Source organism: Thunnus thynnus, chromosome 16 (assembly GCF_963924715.1).
Source record: "Thunnus thynnus chromosome 16, fThuThy2.1, whole genome shotgun sequence".
Lineage (NCBI taxonomy): Eukaryota > Metazoa > Chordata > Actinopteri > Scombriformes > Scombridae > Thunnus > Thunnus thynnus.
In genome coordinates, this window is record NC_089532.1 from 1,416,588 (window position 1) to 1,440,526 (window position 23,939).

General features: G+C 39.0%; 3 protein-coding genes and 1 long non-coding RNA gene across 4 annotated transcripts; 1 reads left to right on the forward strand and 3 right to left on the reverse strand.

Annotated features, from left to right (window-relative positions):
- Positions 1–594: 594 nt before the first annotated feature.
- Positions 595–2,507, reverse strand: LOC137199602 (cytolytic toxin-beta-like). The gene is made up of 3 exons (XM_067613986.1): positions 1,996–2,507; positions 1,766–1,823; positions 595–1,573 (listed from the first exon to the last, which is right to left on the reverse strand). The coding sequence occupies exons 1-3, from the start codon at positions 2,020–2,022 to the stop codon at positions 1,002–1,004; spliced, it is 657 nt and encodes a 218-aa protein (XP_067470087.1). The 5' UTR covers positions 2,023–2,507; the 3' UTR covers positions 595–1,001.
- A 113-nt stretch (positions 2,508–2,620) lies between these two features.
- On the reverse strand, positions 2,621–12,589 carry LOC137200027 (uncharacterized). Its single transcript, XR_010931901.1, has 3 exons — positions 12,440–12,589; positions 6,368–6,515; positions 2,621–3,176 (listed from the first exon to the last, which is right to left on the reverse strand). It is a non-coding gene; the product is annotated as an uncharacterized lncRNA (long non-coding RNA).
- LOC137199715 (stonustoxin subunit beta-like) lies at positions 8,807–10,929 on the forward strand. Its single transcript, XM_067614205.1, has 3 exons — positions 8,807–8,970; positions 9,317–9,377; positions 9,922–10,929. Exons 1-3 carry the CDS (start codon positions 8,944–8,946, stop codon positions 10,485–10,487), a joined length of 654 nt encoding a protein of 217 aa, XP_067470306.1. The 5' UTR covers positions 8,807–8,943; the 3' UTR covers positions 10,488–10,929.
- Positions 12,590–12,863: 274 nt separating the features above from the next.
- LOC137199476 (stonustoxin subunit alpha-like) lies at positions 12,864–14,564 on the reverse strand. Its single transcript, XM_067613800.1, has 3 exons — positions 14,375–14,564; positions 14,042–14,099; positions 12,864–13,849 (listed from the first exon to the last, which is right to left on the reverse strand). The coding sequence occupies exons 1-3, from the start codon at positions 14,399–14,401 to the stop codon at positions 13,278–13,280; spliced, it is 657 nt and encodes a 218-aa protein (XP_067469901.1). The 5' UTR covers positions 14,402–14,564; the 3' UTR covers positions 12,864–13,277.
- Positions 14,565–23,939: the final 9,375 nt, after the last annotated feature.

Here is a 23,939-nt window from a genome sequence, read left to right on the forward strand (position 1 = left end):
GCTAATGTAGCCGCTTCTGCTATCGTACAAAACTGACAAAAATACTTGATTTCTAAACCAAAATTGCACGGTCTTTTGAATTTGGTTTTCTGGATTTTCATTGGGAAACAAAAAAGGAATAGATCACATGATTTCGTGTTTGGTTTCAAATGAAAAAAGGAAAAAACCATGTGACTTCCGTTTTTGGTTTCAAACGCAAAAACGAATTGGCTTGATATGCGCAGACCTGTTCGATATTCAATCCAAAAAGGAATAACGATAAAACGAATCGGCAAAAACCAAAAACGGGCCGGGTTTGATTGTTTTTTCATTATTTGATTCTGACACCAAAAACGTTTTTTGTTTTTTGTTTTGAAACAAATAACAGATTTACCGTTTTTGTGTTTTTGTATTACAAATGAATTACGAATTATCTGATGATACCTGGACCTTTTACACAGAAACTGTACAATTTATGGAAATGAACTGCTTTGGAGGTCAAACTGTAGAATATTAGTGCTTTATACAGATTATCCCAACACAGCCAACGACTATCACTACTATTATTATTAACATTATTATTAATAATAAACATTAGACAACAAGTGTTTCCAGAAATGGTGATTTATTTGAACGCATGCATTCAGGTTCTTTTCAGCATCAATAAAAAGCATCATTTCAATTTTAGTAACAGTTTAAAGTTAATACACATCACTTTAACCTGAAAACAAGCATGAAAGATCAATTAGTGACAACATAGAACTGACACAGATATGACAACTGTAAATTTCACCTAATACGTAGAATAAAAGCAAATCACCAGAAATGAAAATATTCTATTCTTAAGTTTGTATTTCACTATGCAGGCCAAAGACACACAGAGCTACTTTGTATGTAGATTCAGGGTCAAAAACTACATTTTAACTTGTCTCAGCATTATTTTCTGCAACACACACAATTTAGTCTTAACACCCAAGACTTAGGATATAATTTTCTCCTTTTCATTACAGTGACCCTCAACATTAAGCACAGCTGTAATGCTCTTTGGCACAAAGGGTCATCTTTGTGTCATTAACTATCCAAAACCCTGGAAAAAGAGCCTCTGTGAATTTTTCCTCAGATCGTGGTGCCTCATACAGGAGGGTCATGTCCTCCAGATCAGGGGTGACACTGAAGTACTGCAGGATACCTGCCTCGGTGTCTAGGTACACTCCTACTCTGTTATTGAAGGAGCAGATGGGGGTAGTAATCTTATCGTTGCGGACATTATCATGCATGAACTCACGCACCACAATGTCCTCTAAACTCCAGGAGTAAGTGTTACGGCCAAGTCTACACTCATCACCGTCAGTATCCCTCGGGATTATTTCATAGGAGACTGCTATTCCAACCCCCTGAGGTCCCTCCCATTTTATCTCCCAGTAGTTCTTCCCAGTCAGACCCTGTTCACACAGCAGCTCGGGGAAATGAAGGAATCTTTTGGGGTTCCCGTCTTTGTTTTGGGGAACATCGACCCGCTCCACTCCTTTTTTGTCTAAAGACACCTTGAGTTTGGAGTTAGCTGTGTCAGGGTCCAGAGTCAGATCCACCCAATCTGATGGGAGGAGAAAAACACAACGGGCAGATCAATCACACCAATCGTATAAAAGGTGATGTACAGTTCAATTATGCTCCATAAATGCAATTTGTTCCATTATTTGTCTCAGATGCACTTAACCAGGTGATGAAACATATCTTAGTGTGTGTGTGTGTGTGTGTGTGTGTGTGTGTGTTAGAGGTGACTTACATTGTAGGAAGGTGTCTCTGTTGAAGGAGGGGATGGAACAGTCCTTTTCTCCTGCCATCTGTAGAATGAAAAAGTGAGAAAAAGTGAGTGACATATATATCATAATCTATTCAATGTCCAGAGACACAGACCTGCTGTAGATCCTCTCTCTATCTTAACGTATCAATATTGTGATCATCTCTTTGCTGCCATGCATGACTGCAATATATAGTGACTTCCCCCTTTCTTACCTTTGCATTAACAGCCATTTTGCTCATCTTTCAACAGAGAAAATGTTGGTTTGTTCTTCAGCAAAACAACTTGAAACTCTCACTTCAAAGCTCTGTGATGCAGTGGATTCAGATCAAGGTTGACTCAAATATATACAGTAGGTGTTTCCTGTCCAACTGCTGAACTGAATTTCTTCATACTGTCACTGAGTCATGTTTAGGTTATATTTCCTCATTCACATCTCTCACACACCCACATTCACCAGGTGTTGTTTTTTGGGGGAGGGGGTTCCACTGAAGAAGGGATCGGTACATTTCCTGAACCTCTCTCAGATTTCTCAGATTTCCACACCTGTCTGTTTTGTCTTCACTTGGGTTAATGAAAAGTTGCACAATGTATTCTCATATGAACAGTATATTTCCTTGAGTTGACTAATACCAACTCTGGGTCAGTTAGCTGCTGAACTTCATGAAAGTCAGCTGCAGAAATGATGGTAATGAAATGTGACAGATGTAGTATGAGTATCTGTCCAAAAATATCAATGACAATAGAAAACAAACATGTCATTTGAGAGTTAAGGATGGTTTGGGTTTTCTCCGGGTAGGTTGCACTTCTGGAATATGGTGACACTGGAGGATGCTTTGATGACCTGGTAAAATTATGGCAATAAGTTCACAAACATAATGATCATTGTAGCTGGTCAGAGAGTGTGTTGTGTGTTTTGTTTGACAATACTAAGCCATAAATTGTACACAAAGTATTGTGGGTAACTGAGTTTTATGACAAACTACAGGTATGTATCTGCATTAACATACAGTATGTTTCAATACAGCTGGTGACAGCCAGGATGAATTCAGTTTCATTACATCTCCTTTATAACCACCTCCTGACTAAATAATCATTTGTAAAATGAAATAAAATACCATAAATGTTTGTTTTTCATGAAAATTATACATAATATTATTCAGTATATATTTTTGTGTTAGTGGACCATGAACCTCAACCGGCATTTGTAACTGAAGAGCAATTTACAGAAAAAGTGTTGAGTTGTACCTCGGTAGATAAACTCAGTCCTGCATGTATACAGCTGACACAAAGTCTTGCTGATAACCTTTCAAGCAAATATTCAATACAAGGCAGTAGCAGGTCCTGCAGTCAGAAATGATGAGAGAGCTGAGAGCTTCTATCTTTCTCCATGTGACTGGGGAAGAAAACAGAAGAGAAGAAAAAACTTTATCAATTCTGAAGGAAATTCTTATACCAGAGTTTGTATAGTTATTTTTTTGTTTACTGTCTTCTGTGTAGTGGCTGGTCCTTAAAACTAATTGCACTTATTTGAGTAAATATTGCTCAAATATAGCACATCCTAAAGACAAGGATATTGACATTGCACATCGTCGACACATGAGAAAAAAGATGAAACTGACATTTAAACCTGCTTTCAGCTTGATGAGACAAATTTGACCAAGTCAGAACATCATGTTTGAGGAGTTTAAATGCTTTACTTCTGATCAGAAACAGGCAATTAATGGATCACACCATCAACTGTATGCATTTTGAACATGTGTCATGTCAAGAACGCAGTTAGCATGAGACATCACCGATCCTGCATATGTCTGACCCTGCAAGGGAAAAACCTGCCCACCAAAACCTCCACAGCCATGAAGGCTGCAACAGTTACACACTCAAAGCTGTGAACTGTGACTTCAGTGCAAGGAGGACATTGTCTTTTTACCTTGCCTGTTCTGCAGAAAGCTGCAAATGACCAAACTGTTCCTGGCTTCCCTTCATTGAGCCTTTCAGGCTCAAAAATTGTAAAATGCCTTTCAGATGGATGCAACACTCTTGAAATAGCTAAACTATTGAGGCGTAACCACCGGACAATCAAACGTTTTGTTGCATATAGTTGACACAGGTTGCAAAAAACACATGGAGAAGAAAAGGCGCAAAGTAACTGTAAAAACTTGAGTAGAATTAAATGTGAAGATACCAGGAACTCATTATTCACCAGTGCCACCATATTCCAGTAGTGCAACCTACCCGGAGTGTCCAGAGGCACAAAGTGTGAAGTGCTCAGAGACATGGCCAACAAGGTAAAGAAGGCTGAAACACGACCACTACTGAATAAGATTCACAAGTTGAAGTGTCAAGATTGAGGCAAGAAATACCTGAAGACAGATTTTTCAAAGGTCTTATGGACAGATGAAATGAGAGACTCTTGATGGACCAGACGGAGGGGCCTGGGGGTGGATCACTAATGGACATGGAGGGGTACTGGTATGGGCTGCTATCATTACGGATGAGTTAGTTGGACCTTTTCGGATTGAAGATGGACTGAAAATCAACGTATCAACAGAGTACTATTGTCACTCTGTGAAATTTAGATTACACAACTGTTTTTTACTCCCTTTGCCGTTAGACCAGCAGTCGGCTTGGCAACATGGTGACTGACAGCTCACCTCCAGATTTATTAGTGCAAGCAGGGACACAAACATGGCCCCAAGTTTATTCAGTTTATATCAGTTTCTACAAAATCTACACAAACTGATTCATTTTGTTCTGATATGTGTAGCTAGCTTTGAATTACAGACAGTCCGTGTTTCTTATTTGTCTGAGCAACTTATTTGAAATGTGTTGCAGCGTGTTTAACTAAGACTGTTATTCTGTAGATCTTTGGAAAAAAGGATTTTTAACGCAAGGATCAAAGTTGACTCAAATATATACAGTAGGTGTTTCCTGTCCAACTGCTGAACTGAATTTCTTCATACTGTCACTGAGTCATGTTTAGGTTATATGTCCTCAGGTGTTGTTTGATGGTTTCTACTGAAAAAGGGATCGGTACATTTTCTGAACCTCTCCCAGATTTCCACACCTGTCTGTTTTGATTGATCACCAGCAGCTGTTGAAGCTGTCAGATGACATATATGTTTTCTATTGTAATTGATATTTTTGGACAATTTTACTGAATAATAGCCCAGAAACGTGACCACTCAAACACTGGCCTTTTGTCAAACTAAGCAGTGAGCCAACAGCAGCATTATAGGCTTATATTTATACTTATATACGTATATTTATACTTATCCAAAAATATCAATTACAATAGAAAACATATATGTCATTTTTAAGCTTCAATATTTTACATTTCGTTGCTCAATTTGTTCTTAAGCTGCTGAGGCCTGGTTGGGCCCCGTCCCCTTACTTGTAGCAGGAGCATCGTTGGGTTTACGGTGCATGGGGGCTCTAATACACCAGTAAATATGAGGGCTTTCCCTTCTTGTCTATGACCCGCGAGGAGCGTACAAAAATATGCATGTACAGGTATGAAACCAAACCATCCTTAGCTCTCAAATGAGGTTCAGGAAATGTACTGATCCCTTCTTCAGTGGACCTCCCTCCCCAAAAAACAACACCTGGTGAATGTGGGTACGTGAGAGATGTGAATGAGGAAATATAACCTAAACATGACTCAGTGACAGTATGAATAAATTCAGTTCAGCAGTTGGACAGGAGACACCTACTGTATATATTTGAGTCAACTTTGATCCTTGCATTAAAAATCCTTATATTTCCTCATTCACATCTCTCACGTACCCACATTCATCAGGTGTTGTTTTTTGGGGGAGGGGGTTCCACTGAAGAAGGGATTGGTACATTTCCTGAACCTCTCTCAGATTTCTCAGATTTCCACACCTGTCTGTTTTGTCTTCACTTGGGTTAATGAAAAGTTGCACAATGTATTCTCATATGAACAGTATATTTCCTTGAGTTGCCTAATACCAACTCTGGGTCAATTTGCTGCTGAACTTCATGAAAGTCAGCTGCAGAAATGATGGTAATGAAATGTGACAGATGTAGTATGAGTATCTGTCCAAAAATATCAATGACAATAGAAAACAAACATGTCATTTGAGAGTTAAGGATGGTTTGGTTTCACTCCGGGTAGGTTGCACTTCTGGAATATGGTGACACTGGAGGATGCTTTGATGACCTGGTAAAATTATGGCAATAAGTTCACAAACATAATGATCATTGTAGCTAGTCAGAGAGTGTGTTGTGTGTTTTGTTTGACAATGCTAAGCCATAAATTGTACACAAAGTATTGTGGGTAACTGAGTTTTATGACAAACTACAGGTATGTATCTGCATTAACATACAGTATGTTTCAATACAGCTGGTGACAGCCAGGATGAATTCAGTTTCATTACATCTCCTTTATAACCACCTCCTGACTAAATAATCATTTGTAAAATGAAATAAAATACCATAAATGTTTGTTTTTCATGAAAATTATACATAATATTATTCAGTATATATTTTTGTGTTAGTGGACCATGAACCTCAACCTGCATTTGTAACTGAAGAGCAATTTACAGAAAAAGTGTTGAGTTGTACCTCGGTAGATAATCTCAGTCCTGCATCTATACAGCTGACATGAAGTCTTGCTGATAACCTTTCAAGCAAATATTCAATACAAGGCAGCAGCAGGTCCTGCAGTCAGAAATGATGAGAGAGCTGAGAGCTTCTATCTTTCTCCATGTGACTGGGGAAGAAAACAGAAGAGAAGAAAAAACTTTATCAATTCTGAAGGAAATTCTTATACCAGAGTTTGTATAGTTATTTTTTTGTTTACTGTCTTCTGTGTAGTGGCTGGTCCTTAAAACTAATTGCACTTATTTGAGTAAATATTGCACAAATATAGCACATCCTAAAGACAAGGATATTGATATTGCACATCGTCGACACATGAGAAAAAAGATGAAACTGACATTTAAACCTGCTTTCAGCTTGATGGGACAAATTTGACCAAGTCAGAACATCACGTTTGAGGAGTTTAAATGCTTTACTTCTGATCAGAAACAGGCAATTAATGGATCACACCATCAACTGTATGCATTTTGAACATGTGTCATGTCAAGAACGCAGTTAGCATGAGACATCACCGATCCTGCATATGTCTGACCCTGCAAGGGAAAAACCTGCCCACCAAAACCTCCACAGCCATGAAGGCTGCAACAGTTACACACTCAAAGCTGTGAACTGTGACTTCAGTGCAAGGAGGACATTGTCTTTTTACCTTGCCTGTTCTGCAGAAAGCTGCAAATGACCAAACTGTTCCTGGCTTCCCTTCATTGAGCCTTTCAGGCTCAAAAATTGTAAAATGCCTTTCAGATGGATGCAACACTCTTGAAATAGCTAAACTATTGAGGCGTAACCACCGGACAATCAAACGTTTTGTTGCATATAGTTGACACAGGTTGCAAAAAACACATGGAGAAGAAAAGGCGCAAAGTAACTGTAAAAACTTGAGTAGAATTAAATGTGAAGATACCAGGAACTCATTATTCACCAGTGCCACCATATTCCAGTAGTGCAACCTACCCGGAGTGTCCAGAGGCACAAAGTGTGAAGTGCTCAGAGACATGGCCAACAAGGTAAAGAAGGCTGAAACACGACCACTACTGAATAAGATTCACAAGTTGAAGTGTCAAGATTGAGGCAAGAAATACCTGAAGACAGATTTTTCAAAGGTCTTATGGACAGATGAAATGAGAGACTCTTGATGGACCAGACAGAGGGGCCTGGGGCTGGATCACTAATGGACATGGAGGGGTACTGGTATGGGCTGCTATCATTACGGATGAGTTAGTTGGACCTTTTCGGATTGAAGATGGACTGAAAATCAACGTATCAACAAAGTACTATTGTCTCTCTGTGAAATTTAGATTACACAACTGTTTTTTACTCCCTTTGCCGTTAGACCAGCAGTCGGCTTGGCAACATGGTGACTGACAGCTCACCTCCAGATTTATTAGTGCAAGCAGGGACACAAACATGGCCCCAAGTTTATTCAGTTTATATCAGTTTCTACAAAATCTACACAAACTGATTCATTTTGTTCTGATATGTGTAGCTAGCTTTGAATTACAGACAGTCCGTGTTTCTTATTTGTCTGAGCAACTTATTTGAAATGTGTTGCAGCGTGTTTAACTAAGACTGTTATTCTGTAGATCTTTGGAAAAAAGGATTTTTAATGCAAGGATCAAAGTTGACTCAAATATATACAGTAGGTGTTTCCTGTCCAACTGCTGAACTGAATTTCTTCATACTGTCACTGAGTCATGTTTAGGTTATATGTCCTCAGGTGTTGTTTGATGGTTTCTACTGAAAAAGGGATCGGTACATTTTCTGAACCTCTCCCAGATTTCCACACCTGTCTGTTTTGATTGATCACCAGCAGCTGTTGAAGCTGTCAGATGACATATATGTTTTCTATTGTAATTGATATTTTTGGACAATTTTACTGAATAATAGCCCAGAAACGTGACCACTCAAACACTGGCCTTTTGTCAAACTAAGCAGTGAGCCAACAGCAGCATTATAGGCTTATATTTATACTTATATACGTATATTTATACTTATCCAAAAATATCAATTACAATAGAAAACATATATGTCATTTTTAAGCTTCAATATTTTACATTTCGTTGCTTAATTTGTTCTTAAGCTGCTGAGGCCTGGTTGGGCCCCGTCCCCTTACTTGTAGCAGGAGCATCGTTGGGTTTACGGTGCATGGGGGCTCTAATACACCAGTAAATATGAGGGCTTTCCCTTCTTGTCTATGACCCGCGAGGAGCGTACAAAAATATGCATGTACAGGTATGAAACCAAACCATCCTTAGCTCTCAAATGAGGTTCAGGAAATGTACTGATCCCTTCTTCAGTGTACCCCCCTCCCCCAAAAAACAACACCTGATGAATGTGGGTGTGTGAGAGATGTGAATGAGGAAATATAACCTAAACATGACTCAGTGACAGTATGAAGAAATTCAGTCCAGCAGTTGGACAGGAAACACCTACTGTATATATTTGAGTCAACCTTGATCTGAATCCACTGCATCACAGACATTTGAAGTGAGAGCTTCAAGTTGTTTTGCTGAAGAACAAACCAACATTTTCTCTGTTGAAAGATGAGCAAAATGGCTGTTAATGCAAAGGTAAGAAAGGGGGAAGTCACTATATATTGCAGTCATGCATGGCAGCATAGAGATGATCACGATATTGATACGTTAAGTTGACTTTCATGGCACGATTTGTAACCAAATGAGGTTGGAAGATATTTCAATGTATTTTTTCAGCTAAATATGACATTTGTAACTGTGAGACTAGATGAGCAGATAGAGAGAGGATCTACAGCAGGTCTGTGTCTCTGGACATTGAATAGATTATGATGTATGTCTCATGTTGCTGTGTGTGACAGTGTGTGTAATGAAGTGTGGAAGCACTTTGGTTTGTTTTATTCAGGACTTGACCTCACAAATCATTCACTTTTTCATTCTACAGGTGGCAGCAGAAAAGAAAGACAGGTCCATCCCTTCCTATAACAGAGAGTGGTACCTACAATGTAAGTCACCTCAACACACACACACACACACACACACACACACACACACACACACACACACACACACACACACACAAAATACAGACAACGGGAGAGAATTCCAATAGCTTTGAACTAAAAATGTAGAAAACAAGGTAAAACTGATAAGCTGAACGCCCGACTTAATTGCTATGGCGTATATTATTATTACTTTATATAAACTGCATCTGACATTTGTTCATCCCTGCTTTCATTGACATTTTTATTCATTTTTATTGTACTTTTTTGTGACGCAGTATTTCCTTTACTGTTTTATTGTCATTGTGTCTACTATGGTTGTTATCATTCCTTGTTACAATCCGAATCTTCCCTTGTGGGACAATAAAATGAACAATGGAAAGATTGTGCACGGAACTAAATTAAATATTGTTTTTACCAATTATGAAGTGAATCTGAGACAAATATTAAATTATAGATGTCATGTATGGAACGTGATAAACTGTACATTAACTTCTATAAGAGTGGTGTGATTGATCTGCTCGTTGTGCTTCTCTCCTCCCATCAGATTGGGTAGATCTGACTCTGGACCCTGACACAGCTTACTCCAAACTCAAGCTGTCTGAGAAGAACAAAAAAGTGGAGTTGACTGATGTTACCCAAACCCATGATGAGAGCCTCAAAAGATTCCGCTATGTACCCCAGGTGCTGTGTAAAGAGGGTCTGACTACTGGGAGGAGCTACTGGGAGATAGACTGGGTTGGGGCTAAGGGGGCTGGAATTGCAGTCTCCTATGACACAATCCGCAGGGACACTGCTGGTGATGAGTGTAGATTTGGATGCAACCCTCAATCCTGGAGGTTTCAGGATGGTGTGCAGCGTGATTTCTTGTACAATGATTGGAAGACCCCCATTTCCTCCTACAACAACATAATAGGAGTGTACCTAGATGTTGAGGCAGGTACCCTGCAGTACTACGGTGTCACCCCTGATAGGGAGGAGATGGTCCTCCTGTATGAGGCACCACAATTTAATGCCAAAGATGTTCCTCTTTATCCAGGGTTTTGGTTGTGTGAAGGGACCAAGCTGACGATCTGCCCTAAACAGCAGTGCAAGAAGTCCCAGAGGACCTGAGACTTCTTGGAGGAAAGTTTAGGGAATTTTGGCATTACAGTGGAATTACAGAAAGTATTTGGACAAATGAAAACATATTTTTGCACTGTTACATAAAACAATGTACACAGATGTAACTTTAAATTACGTCTTTTTCTGAATAAAACCGTAAATTTAAGAAACTAAACAAATTGTACCGCTCATAACTTAATTCTACTGATCATCATATTCAACATTTTTTTTGTGATTTGAGGTTTTTGTATCTGTTTCAGCTCTATGGATTCAATAAATGTCTTTTCCTGTTTTACTGTTACAGCTTCAAGGCGTTCATGTCTTAAACTGTACCACTCTTTACCAATACAATCTCATTTCACATTAGCATTGCTGTCTTGTGGGTCTGTGGGAATTGAAAGCTATATGTTTTCACTTTTTGTATCCATTAAAGTCACTCCTGAAAATAGAACTGTAGTTTGTATTGCTGTAAATGTTTGTATGACAGAAAATGAATGTTAGTGTTCACATAAAACACAAGAGTGATGAGAGCAGTTTGCAGTCTCCACCTTCAAGTCCTTGATCTGTATAATATATATAATATATATATATACTGTATAATATATATAATATACTTGATCTGGTAGTATCAAAAGGGTTAACCATTGACAATGTTTCCATGTCTCATATCCCTGTCTCTGATCACTACTGTGTGTCTTATCTGTAACTACAACCACAAAAGATTTCACGGTGCAAAAGCGGTTCTTAGATGATGCTGCAGAAAATGAGTTTGCCGAGCTTGTAAGTACTTTTGATCCATATAGTGTGAACTGCTTGCCTGACAAAAATGATTGCTGCCCATAACCAAAAGATCTAAAATTCCCTAAATAAGGTGGCACCACTCAAGGTCAAAAGGAAGCCTTGTGTAAAGACATCATCATGGATAGACAGCACTATCAGCAAGCTGAGGAGGTCTTGTAGAGCAGTGGAAAGGAGATGGAGAAATTCCTCATCCCTACCTGTAATAACATTGTACGCACTATGAGAAGGGCTTATTTTTCCAAGATCATCTCAGAAAACAACAGAAATCCCAGAATACTGTTATCTACCATCAATAGATTGTTGAACCCTGCCCCTGCCTCTGATCTTCTTACCCAAGCCTCCTGGTGACCTCTGCAGGCAACCTTGTGAACAGCAGGCAACAATGAGAACATTTTCTAACATCTCAAACTCAGAAGTTTGAAGGATTGTAGCTACAAGTAAATCTTCCAGCTGTTGCCTTGACCCAGTTCCATCTGCACTCATTAAGAAGGTCTTCAATAGTATTTCAAACACAGTCATGAATGTCATTAATACATCCCTTGATCCTGATCATTTCAGAACTGCTGTTGTGAAACCTCTACTGAAGAAACCTAACTTAGATTGTGGAGTTCTAAGCAATTACTGACCCATATCAAACCTCCCCTTTCTAAGCAAGATACTAGAAAAAGTTGTCTTCAACCAACTAAACAATTTTCTAAATGAGAACAATGTCCCGGAGAAATTTTAATCTGGTTTCAGAGCCAATCACAGCACAGAAACTGCTCTCAAGTTAGTGATCTGAGAATTAGCACTGATGCTAATAAAGTATCTGCTCTGTTCTTCTTGATTTAAGTGTAGCATTTGATACACGAAATCCGAAAGGTTTTATGTCTGTTTCTCCAGCCTGCCCCCAACATGTGATGCAATAAGACATCTGGGAAAGAATCATAGCTGCATAAATATCTTGGCTGCGTCCAAAGAGAGACAGTTTCTAACATGTCTCAAATTTGCTAAGTTGTATTTTATGGTTTTAACTGTTTTTTAAACATGTTTCTTAAAGTTTAAATTTGGATCCAGTGTCACACCAAGATATTTCAAATCAGTAACTATGTCAATCTTTTCACCTTTGATGAGAATATCAGCGTTAGGAGGTTGTACCATAGTTTTAGAGAAAAACATACCTTTTGTCTTGTTTACATTTAGACTCAGACATGATTGATCTCGCCAATGTGTGATCCTTTCCAATGCAATTGTTAGATTAGCAGCAGCTAACTCAGCTGTTTTTGCATGTGTGTACACAACAGTGTCAGCTACATTACATAAGCCTCTAAATACACCTGCTGCCAAACTAAATGTGGAACTGCCAACAACTCTCTCTCTCTCTCTCTCTCTCTCTCTCTCTCTACCTCCACCGCCTGACTGTCACAGCGGGCAGGGCGGTGTTGAGTTCAGGGTCAAAAAAAAAAAAAAAAAAAAGCAGCCAACACGTTCTGCTGTACCCAGAAGTGACAGACACAAATTCAATTTGTGGAACCATGGAGAAATCGATTAATATTATTATTATTAACATTATTATTATTCATAAAAAATATTAGACAACAAGTGTTTCCAGAAAAGGTGATTTATTTGAACGCATGCATTCAGATTCTTTTCAGCATCAATAAAAAGCATCATTTCAATTTGAGTAACAGTTTAAAGTTAATACACATCACTTTAACCTGAAAACAAGCATGAAAGATCATTTAGTGACAACATAGAACTGACACAGATATGACAACTGTAAATTTCACCTAATACGTAGAATAAAAGCAAATCACCAGAAATGAAAATATTCTGTTCTTAAGTTTGTATTTCACTATGCAGGCCAAAGACACACAGAGCTACTTTGTATGTAGATTCAGGGTCAAAAACTACATTTTAACTTGTCTCAGCATCATTTTCTGCAACACACACAATTTAGTCTTAACACCCAAGACTTAGGATATGATTTCCTCTTTTTCATTACAGTGACCCTCAACATTAAGCACAGTTGTAATGCTCTTTGGGGCAAAGGGTCATCTTTGTGTCATTAACTATCCAAAACCCTGGAAAAAGAGCCTCTGTGAATTTTTCCTCAGATCGTGGTGCCTCATACAGGAGGGTCATGTCCTCCAGATCAGGGGTGACACTGAAGTACTGCAGGATGCCTGCCTCGGTGTCTAGGTACACTCCTACTCTGTTATTGAAGGAGCAGATGGGGGTAGTAATCTTATCGTTGCGGACATTGTCATGCATGAACTCACGCACCACAATGTCCTCTAAACTCCAGGAGTAAGTGTTACGGCCAAGTCTACACTCATCACCGTCAGTATCCCTCGGGATTATTTCATAGGAGACTGCTATTCCAACCCCCTGAGGTCCCTCCCATATTATCTCCCAGTAGTTCTTCCCAGTCAGACCCTGTTCACACAACAGCTCGGGGAAATTAACAAATCTTTTGGGGTTCCTGTCTTTGTTTAGGGGATTATTGACCCGCTCCACTCCTTTTTTGTTCTCAAACACCTTGAGTTTGGAGTTAGCTGTGTCAGGGTCCAGAGTCAGATCCACCCAATCTGATGGGAGGAGAAAAACACAACGGGCAGATCAATCACACCAATCGTATAAAAGTTAATGTACAGTTCAATTACGCTCCATAAATGCAATTTGTTCCATTATTTGTCTCAGATGCACTTAACCAGGTGATGAAACATATCTTAGTGTGTGTGTGTGTGTGTGTGTGTGTGTGTGTGTTAGAGGTGACTTACATTGTAGGAAGGTGTTTCTGTTGAAGGAGGGGATGGAACAGTCCTTTTCTCCTGCCATCTGTAGAATGAAAAAGTGAGAAAAAGTGAGTGACATATATATCATAATCTATTCAATGTCCAGAGACACAGACCTGCTGTAGATCCTCTCTCTATCTGCTCATCTAGTCTCACAGTTACAAATGTCATATTTAGCTGAAAAAATACATTGAAATATCTTCCAACCTCATTTGGTTACAAATCGTCCCATGAAAGTCAACTTAACGTATCAATATTGTGATCATCTCTATGCTGCCATGCATGACTGCAATATATAGTGACTTCCCCCTTTCTTACCTTTGCATTAACAGCCATTTTGCTCATCTTTCAACAGAGAAAATGTTGGTTTGTTCTTCAGCAAAACAACTTGAAGCTCTCACTTCAAATGTCTGTGATGCAGTGGATTCAGATCAAGGTTGACTCAAATATATACAGTAGGTGTCTCCTGTCCAACTGCTGAACTGAATTTCTTCATACTGTCACTGAGTAATGTTTCAGTAATATTGCCTCATTCACATCTCTCACACACCCACATTCATCTGATATCTGATGTTGTTGGGGGGGCGGGGGGGGGGTTGTGTAATATAAATGTCACACAGTGTTGTAGACCAATCGTTCTACACTGATAAGTTGATTTCAGTCCAACTAGCTCATCCTTAATGATAGCAGCCCATACCAGTACCCCTCCATGTCTGTTAGTGATCCAGCCCCAGGCCCCTCCATCTGGTCCATCAAGAGTCTCTCATTTCATCTGTCCATAAAACCTTTGAGAAATCTGTCTTCAGGTATTTATTGTCCCAATCTTGACACTTCAACTTGTGAATCTTATTCAGTGGTGGTCGTGTTTGTGAATATTGTCCTAACATTTACAATTTTGGAACAGGAATTTGTGATTCCAGTTTTTTTATATGTGAATCCAGAAGGTATGGATCTCAGTTCTACACTTGTGGATTTGCATTTCACACACACAGAGTTTTGAGACAAACTTTCCACCAGTCCAAACGAAAGTCCACCTGTATCACTCAGATAGCATGTGATCGCCTGCTGATGATGTCATTTCAAAGTAAGAGCATGCAGTCTTTTTATGAGCTGTTTCTATTTTTTTTTTTTTAAACAACTAGTGCAGCGCCTGTTCAAAACATGCCTGTTCGGATTGGGCTGATTTCTCAATACCTAGAGTTGTGCCCGTCCCCAAGACGCCTCTCATGCAGACTATTGGTAGACACAACAATTTACCAATGTTCCCTAAACACCTCATATGCAGAATATCTGGAGACTAAAATTTTGAGTTGAGTTGAAGTTGATTGGATAAACGGTAGTGCCCGTTCAAAACGTGCCTGAGACATCCTGTAATATGTCTTGAACATACATACAAAGTTCCTGCGTGTGAGGAACAGGAATAGAGCTTAACTCTCTAAACTTTTTTAATTCATTCTCTATGATAGTTCTTATCGCTACATATGTAATCTCACCTCCGACCACAATGTGGGTTGCAATAGCAGGGTGGCGCTGTCCGTATTTCTGCTCGTTGAATATTCATGCAGAAGAAGAGGCAACGTTGCATATGAGGTATTTTTTATCTATTTCTGAGTGTGCCTGAGACATTCAGCACTAAGTCTTGAATGTACATGCCAAGTTGTGTTCACAACACACAATTCAATAGTAGAGCTTAAGTCTCTTAAACTTTTTCAAGTCATTATCACTACAGATGTTTATTTGTTAATATCAAGTCACTAAAGTTACATATTGCATCTTACCTTGTGTTGTGTACTTCATTTATGGTTATTACAGTCTATGTCCCTTAGCTCCTTACGAACCTAGAGTAGCAGTGTATTTACCAGGAGTGGGTTACATGGGTTATACATACATACATACATACATACATACATACATACATACGGACATACATACATACGGACATACATACAGACAGGCAGAGATTTTTTGCTTTACTAGTGCAGTGCCCCTCCCATAAACACCTCTCATGCAGACTATCAGTAGATGCTACAATTTACTGATGCTCCCTAAACAACTCACATGCAGAATATCTGGAGACAACAATTTTGAGTTGAGTTTAAATTGATGGGATGAAATGTAGTGCCCGTTCAAAACGTGCCTGAGACATCCAGCACTAAGTCTTGAACATATATACAGAGTTCTCATGTGTGGGGAACAGGAATAGAGCTTAACTCTCTAAACTTTTTCAATTCATTCTGTATGGTAGTTCTTATCACTACGGATGTAATCCCACCTCCAACCACAATGTGGGTTGCAATGGCAGAGTGGCGCTGTCCATATTTCTGCTTGTTGAATCCATGTGCAGAGGAAGAAGCAGAAGCAACATTGTTTATGAGGTATTTTTATATATTTTTGAACGTGCCTGAGACATCAAGCACTAAGTCTTGCAGGTACAGCCAAGTTTCATTCACAGTAACGTTACACAGTTCAATAGTAGAGTTTAAGTCTCAAACTTTTTCGAGTCATTATTACTATAGATGTAATATCACCTCCGACCACAATGTTGGTTGCAATGGCAGAGTCCGTATTTCTGCTCATTGACTCCATGGGCAGAGGAAGGAGCAAATCAACGTTATCAATGTAATTTATGATGTATTTTATATATTTCTCAAGAACTGCTCATCCAAAACATGGATGTATAAAGAGAACTGGATACAAGAAGAGTGTAATGGAGGATGATAGCTCAAACTGTAACTGTAGCTAGTTAGGGGGTAGGTGACCACTGTGGTGCACCGGCACGAATGCAGGGATGCTGGGATGCTCTCTTCAATGGTTCATTAATACCAACAGCTAGGTATATACAGGTGTGCGTGTTGTTCTACAAACAAGAATAAATGGACAACATTAGCTCACAGGCAGCAACAGTGCTGACAGGAATTATTAAGCAGTGCAGTATTAAGCAGTATTTAATCAAACCCCACTGTATGTAAGGTAATACCTCATGTTGATCTACAGAAAACCCTAGCATCTCACATTATTTTGGAATGAAAGAAATCAATGACAATTGGGGGGGGGGGGGGGGGGTTGTGTAATCTAAATGTCACACAGTCCTGTCCAACTGCTGAACTGAATTTCTTCATACTGTCACTGAGTAATGTTTCAGTAATATTGCCTCATTCACATCTCTCACACACCCACATTCATCTGATATCTGATGTTGTTGGGGGGGCGGGGGGCGGGGGGGGTTGTGTAATCTAAATGTCACACAGTGTTGTAGACCAATCGTTCTACACTGATAAGTTGATTTCAGTCCAACTAGCTCATCCTTAATGATAGCAGCCCATACCAGTACCCCTCCATGTCTGTTAGTGATCCAATCAATGACAAGTGGTACCAATGATGACACTGTGATTAAAGCATCTGTAGCAAGGTAACTATTGGTGAATTAAGCTTACCTCTGACTCCGGCTTTTAACCCTCAGGTCTTTAAGCTTCTGAGCCATGCAGGCCTTTATGTCTGCCGCTGCAGTGCCTGGAAAGTGCCCTTACACTTGAGCTGACAAAATAGAAAGACAAATATTGTAAGAAAGAAAATAAGATTCATATCACACGAGGAAAGCACTGTTAATGGTTTCAGGATAATGTTGATGCAGAGGTTTTGTAAAAATACAAAGACTATTTCAATTTCAACCCCTACCTGAGACATGCCAGATTAGAGGAAAAAAAAATCAAAATTTGGAAACACAATGAACATTGAAAGATTACATACACGGAATAACAAATAAATTGTGCACCATTACATGGAAATGGAATATAGATCAAACTGTGTGCTGATGAATCTTTGTCCTTTCAGCAAGTAACATTGCTTATATCATAGCTCTGAGAAGGCTGAACTCTCAACAAACAGACAAAAAGCTTCTCAGTGAGATTATATTATTGTTAGGATGGACACACATCACCACAAATCTGCAGCCATAGGCAGACACTGAGCTTAGTTATTTAGTACAATGACAACAGAAAAAAAAGAAAACAAAAATACTTTGTTAAAACCATATATATGATTTTTATCAATCCCACCCTATTTCAATCATAACTCAACTGTATCTCACGTCGTAAACGATCACGTTTGCGATCATGCACTTAAAAACTATAACTACATACAGCAGCAGCGAGAAGAAACCTCAAGCAGAACCGGACTCTAGGTGGACGCCATCTGCCTCGACCGGTTGGGTTGAGACGTTATTATATTTATATACGAGAGAGAAAGAGAGAGAGAGAGAGAGAGAGAGAGAGAGAGAGAGAGAGAGAGAGAGAGAGAGTGTGTGTATGCTGAAGTTGAAGAAATAATTTCTACTGCTGGATAACAGGTGGATTAAGTTAAAAAGTGCCTTTTGATTTTCCTTCTGAGGTTCTTCAATGGTACGTAACTGCTCGTTAATTATAACGTTGTGCGAATCACGGAGTAACTTTAAATTAACGTCGACGTAACGTTACTCCGTGCTAAATTCACAGATGAAGCTATGCAACGAATGATTTCACATAACAAGTAATTAAACGTGGCAAATAAAAAAAAACTAATTTATGTACTTGTAAAAGCATAAGACTTAACGTTACAACTATTAGCATCTAACTAGCTCGCTGGTATGGCGTCAAAGTAGCGTTAGCGTTAAACTTGTTTTAAGTTAACGGTTACTCACCACTCACTGCCAGTAATTTACCGTTGCTGGGTATTTTCGCCATCCTCCCCTTGTCAGCTTACTGGCGGAGCTGTGCTGCACCAGCCCGATCATGTCAGGGTCGTTCAGTATTTTCTTCTTTGATACACATTTTTCTTTAAATATACTAATTTGGTCGTCGTCGAACCGATAAATCACCGCGTCCCGATCCATTTCTCTGTCTTCGCCTGGGACGTTAATCTGCTTCCAACGGTCAAAGATGAGGATGCATTCAAGTGCACCATCCAAGATTCGTCCTCATCAAAAGCTTGTCTTACGTTTACTTACAGAGGATAATAGACATGTTATGTAAAGTAATTTTTTGGTGCAGATTTTACTAACTTAATACGGATTAAATGAAATGAATTAATGAGATAAAAAAATAGGTCAGACATGTAATTGATCGAATAATAAACTACGGAATATATAAACGGTATTACAAAAATAAACCTACCCTATTGCTCCTTAGTGAACATCAGAAACAGACATGGGATACATTATTTACAGCCTATAAATGCGTATTATAGTAATATATGAGTTTTTGAAACCGTTGTTGTTCACGTTTATGATCATTTATGTATTACACTCGTTAATTGTAATATTTCCGTGAAGTCCCGAAGGCAGCATGGGGAACCCAGAGTGTATGGGCGGGAAGCGCGAGCTCTGTGGCTCAATACTTTTATTAATACACTCAATACACTTAGGTGGCGGTTGCCACATTTTACAAAGAGCACCTTTTCAATCCAAAAATCAAAATTCCTCTTCGAAATTTGAAACATTTCTTTTATAACATGCTAAATCATGTCACATGTGAAATGTCTCAGTATATACGGAAGGAAAAGCTCTTGAGTTTACATGTGAAATCAATCTGTGAGATGTGTCAGTTCACATAGGAAATGTTGATTTTCACATATAAAAGTTTGCATTCAAAACATGTCTTTTATCACATGTGAAATCACAACATCACATGTGAATGTTTCATTTCACGTGTGACTTTATCCCTTTCTCATGTTAAGTTTGCATTCACATATAAAACTAAAAACTTTTTTTTCACATGTGAATTTAAGATACACATGTGATTTCCAAATGTGAAACTTAGGTTCACATGTGAAACCACAACATCATGTGAAATGTTTCACTTCACATGTGACATTATCTTTTTCACATGTGAATTTTAAGATACACATGTGATTTTCCAAATGTGAAACTTAGGTTCACATGTGAAATATTTCACTTTACATGTGACACTATCCTTTTCACATATAAAGTTTGCATTCACATGTAAAGCTAAAAACATGTTGTCTTTTTTCACATGTGAATTTTAAGATATACATGTGATTTCCAAATGTGAATTTTAAGTTCACATGTGAAATCACAACATCACATGTGAAATGTCTCAGTTCACATGTGAAAGACTGAATTTCACATGTGCTTTTTTCATAAGGAAATGGAGTGAGGGTGACTGTTAAGTGATAAAGTGCAGTAGGAAAATAAAATCATAACTAAATTTTGTAGCTCTGTACTGCAGTTTTTCCTTTATTGAGACCCAAGCACGTAGAAGTTCACTCACACTCTCCTTTCAAATACATGTGTATTTTTCTGTGACCAGTTGCAGTTATTGTCTCTACACACCTGACAGTACACATGTCAATCAAACTTCGACCAGGTCATGTGGGTTAAAAGTCTTTACTTTTCTAAAAATAGACTTGATGAAAATTAGGAAGTGAATTTCTTTTACACACAAACTCATCAAAAGTTTTCAAATTATTTATTGAAATTAAAGTGAATGGGCCTAAAACTTGCATAATTTTGATAACACAGGAGTGAGCAAGACAGACTTGTGTTACCTTGCAGAAAATTGTCATCTTCACACCGTTGAGATTTGATGTTTCGCCATGACAGAGGAAATTGCTATAACTTTATTGCACATGCTCTGGTCACACCAAACTTCGCATGTTTGTAAAGTCAGACCTGTCAGCCCAGGTCTGGAGACATCTACATGCCTGTGACAGAAGCCCTTGGACTGCACCACACCCGACGTGCGCAAGGGTGCGAAGGCCCATTCAACGCTGCTTGCAGCTTTAATTGAGAACAGACTTTAGTGTCCACAGTACATCCTGAGGAAAACTTACTACAGTGCTTTCATTTACAAAATAGACATAATGTGTTATGGTCACTCAGCTGCACATGAACCGGTAATATGATAAAACGCTGTTGCATTTCTTTATGCACAAACTGAATATTTGAAAATGAAAGACAGTGTGTTCATTCGATATGAAAAACATTTTATTGTTATTGTAGGTCATAATAAATTATTACTCAACTATAATCAATTATTAAAGGCTAAATGTCTGTCTGTCTGTCTATATATTTTGTGTTGACAGTGGCACTTTTGTGGGCAAAGAAGTGGAACCTTTATTATGAAGAGTAGAGTGCAAACATAACTGATAGAGCACACTGGCCAATCAGAAACAAAGGGGCGCTGAAGGCCCGCCCACCAATGAAAATGAGACATTGAGTGGTAAATTTGTTCTGTCAGTAAGAACAGAAAAACAAGAAATCGAGCTGAATTAGTGCTTTTTGCTTTTTGCCCGGTTCAAACGTACCTTGGTCGTAAATGCGCAGAGCATCTGTCTTGATGGAGAAACACATTTATCGTTTCTGCTGTGGGGTGGGGGTTTGATTGCTGCAGGTATTTAATAATCCTTCCACTGTAGCTCAACCAGGAAACACTGTCAATTAACATTAATTAATATTAGATCCTAACAGGTCCTGACGGCGTGTCTGGAGATTTGAATAATCAATGAAGTTACGCTGCTTTCCACTTTTTCTTTCCCTGTACAGTGTTTCCCTGTTGAGCTGCAGTGGAAGGATCATAACAAAATGGGGGAATTTGGCACTAAAACAAATGTAATGTTGCTTGAGTTTATTAAATACTTGCAGGGGTCATCCACATTAAGAAAGACGCTGTGCGCTTTTACACACCTGGCACAGCAGCGTAACTTCATTATTTAAATCACCAGACACGTCGTTTCTTCACACACAGCCTGTATCAACCATAACAACTTTAAAGCACAATCAAGTCAACTTTTCATGGTGTTTGGGTTGTGTGTGGTGGTTCTTAAGCTGTTATATGCACAGGCTAATAACAGATCATAATCGGCATATTAACCATAACGCAGAAGTCTGTCTTTCAAGAGAAAGGGATATGAGAAGTTTTTAGTCAGATGATGTTTTTAATTCATCATGTTTGAAACTTAAGAATGATGATATGTACAGTAGTAACATGTTCTGCCTATCTTTCATACATTTAACTTTTATTTTCACACAATAATTGGGATTCAGGAGGGTGAGCGTGAGCAAACATTCTCGTTTCAGTTTTGTGGCTATATTCCTTTTTTTAATTCAATTCTGACCTTGGTAATGAAGTGATATTTGTCACTGTGTTGTGCACGTTTATATATCCTGCATGAAACAACATGGTAAGAACGACCGGAGCGAAGTATTCAGCTTTTTGTAGTCCGTCTTCAGAACATTGTAGTTTCACCACGGCAGACTCACATCAATAACATCCACTGTCGCATAATTACGTAGCCCAGTGTAAGTGCAGTCGGATTCTCTCAGCACTGCAGCTGTCTTTTCTTAAGTCCTTATGAATTCTCCTTCACATCTTTGTGGTTAGGAAAAGACGATAGGAGGGACTTTTTGACCACAGCCTTGCTCTATGGGCTGCACAAATGCGGAAGCAATGTGGAAGAAGTTGAATTCTTTTGGTTTTATGCGCCACTGAGCAACTTTCATAGGAATGAACGAGGCCCTGCCTCTGACGCTGTATCCAGTTCTCTTTATACATCCATGATCCAAACAACTTCACACATCGACATTGCATTTCATTTCCCCAACATTCTCCTGTATAGCCAGTGAGGGCCAGCCAACTCATCCCTTTTGTTTTTCATTTATTCTTTCAGAATAAACAGCTTTTCTAAAATATGACACTGAGTCTAACTCTCAATTCATGAGTGTAACATTAACCAAATACCTACAAACACCTGAAGACAGATTTTTCAAAGGTTTTATGGACAGATGAAATGAGAGACTCTTGATGGACCAGATGGAGGGGCCTGGGGCTGGATCACTAACAGACATGGAGGGGTACTGGTATGGGCTGCTATCATTAAGGATGAGCTAGTTGGACTGAAATCAACTTATCAGTGTAGAACGATTGGTCTACAACACTGTGTGACATTTAGATTACACAACCCCCCCCGCCCCCCGCCCCCCCAACAACATCAGATATCAGATGAATGTGGGTGTGTGAGAGATGTGAATGAGGCAATATTACTGAAACATTACTCAGTGACAGTATGAAGAAATTCAGTTCAGCAGTTGGACAGGACTGTGTGACATTTAGATTACACAACCCCCCCCCCCCCCCCCAATTGTCATTGATTTCTTTCATTCCAAAATAATGTGAGATGCTAGGGTTTTCTGTAGATCAACATGAGGTATTACCTTACATACAGTGGGGTTTGATTAAATACTGCTTAATACTGCACTGCTTAATAATTCCTGTCAGCACTGTTGCTGCCTGTGAGCTAATGTTGTCCATTTATTCTTGTTTGTAGAACAACACGCACACCTGTATATACCTAGCTGTTGGTATTAATGAACCATTGAAGAGAGCATCCCAGCATCCCTGCATTCGTGCCGGTGCACCACAGTGGTCACCTACCCCCTAACTAGCTACAGTTACAGTTTGAGCTATCATCCTCCATTACACTCTTCTTGTATCCAGTTCTCTTTATACATCCATGTTTTGGATGAGCAGTTCTTGAGAAATATATAAAATACATCATAAATTACATTGATAACGTTGATTTGCTCCTTCCTCTGCCCATGGAGTCAATGAGCAGAAATACGGACTCTGCCATTGCAACCAACATTGTGGTCGGAGGTGATATTACATCTATAGTAATAATGACTCGAAAAAGTTTGAGACTTAAACTCTACTATTGAACTGTGTAACGTTACTGTGAATGAAACTTGGCTGTACCTGCAAGACTTAGTGCTTGATGTCTCAGGCACGTTCAAAAATATATAAAAATACCTCATAAACAATGTTGCTTCTGCTTCTTCCTCTGCACATGGATTCAACAAGCAGAAATATGGACAGCGCCACTCTGCCATTGC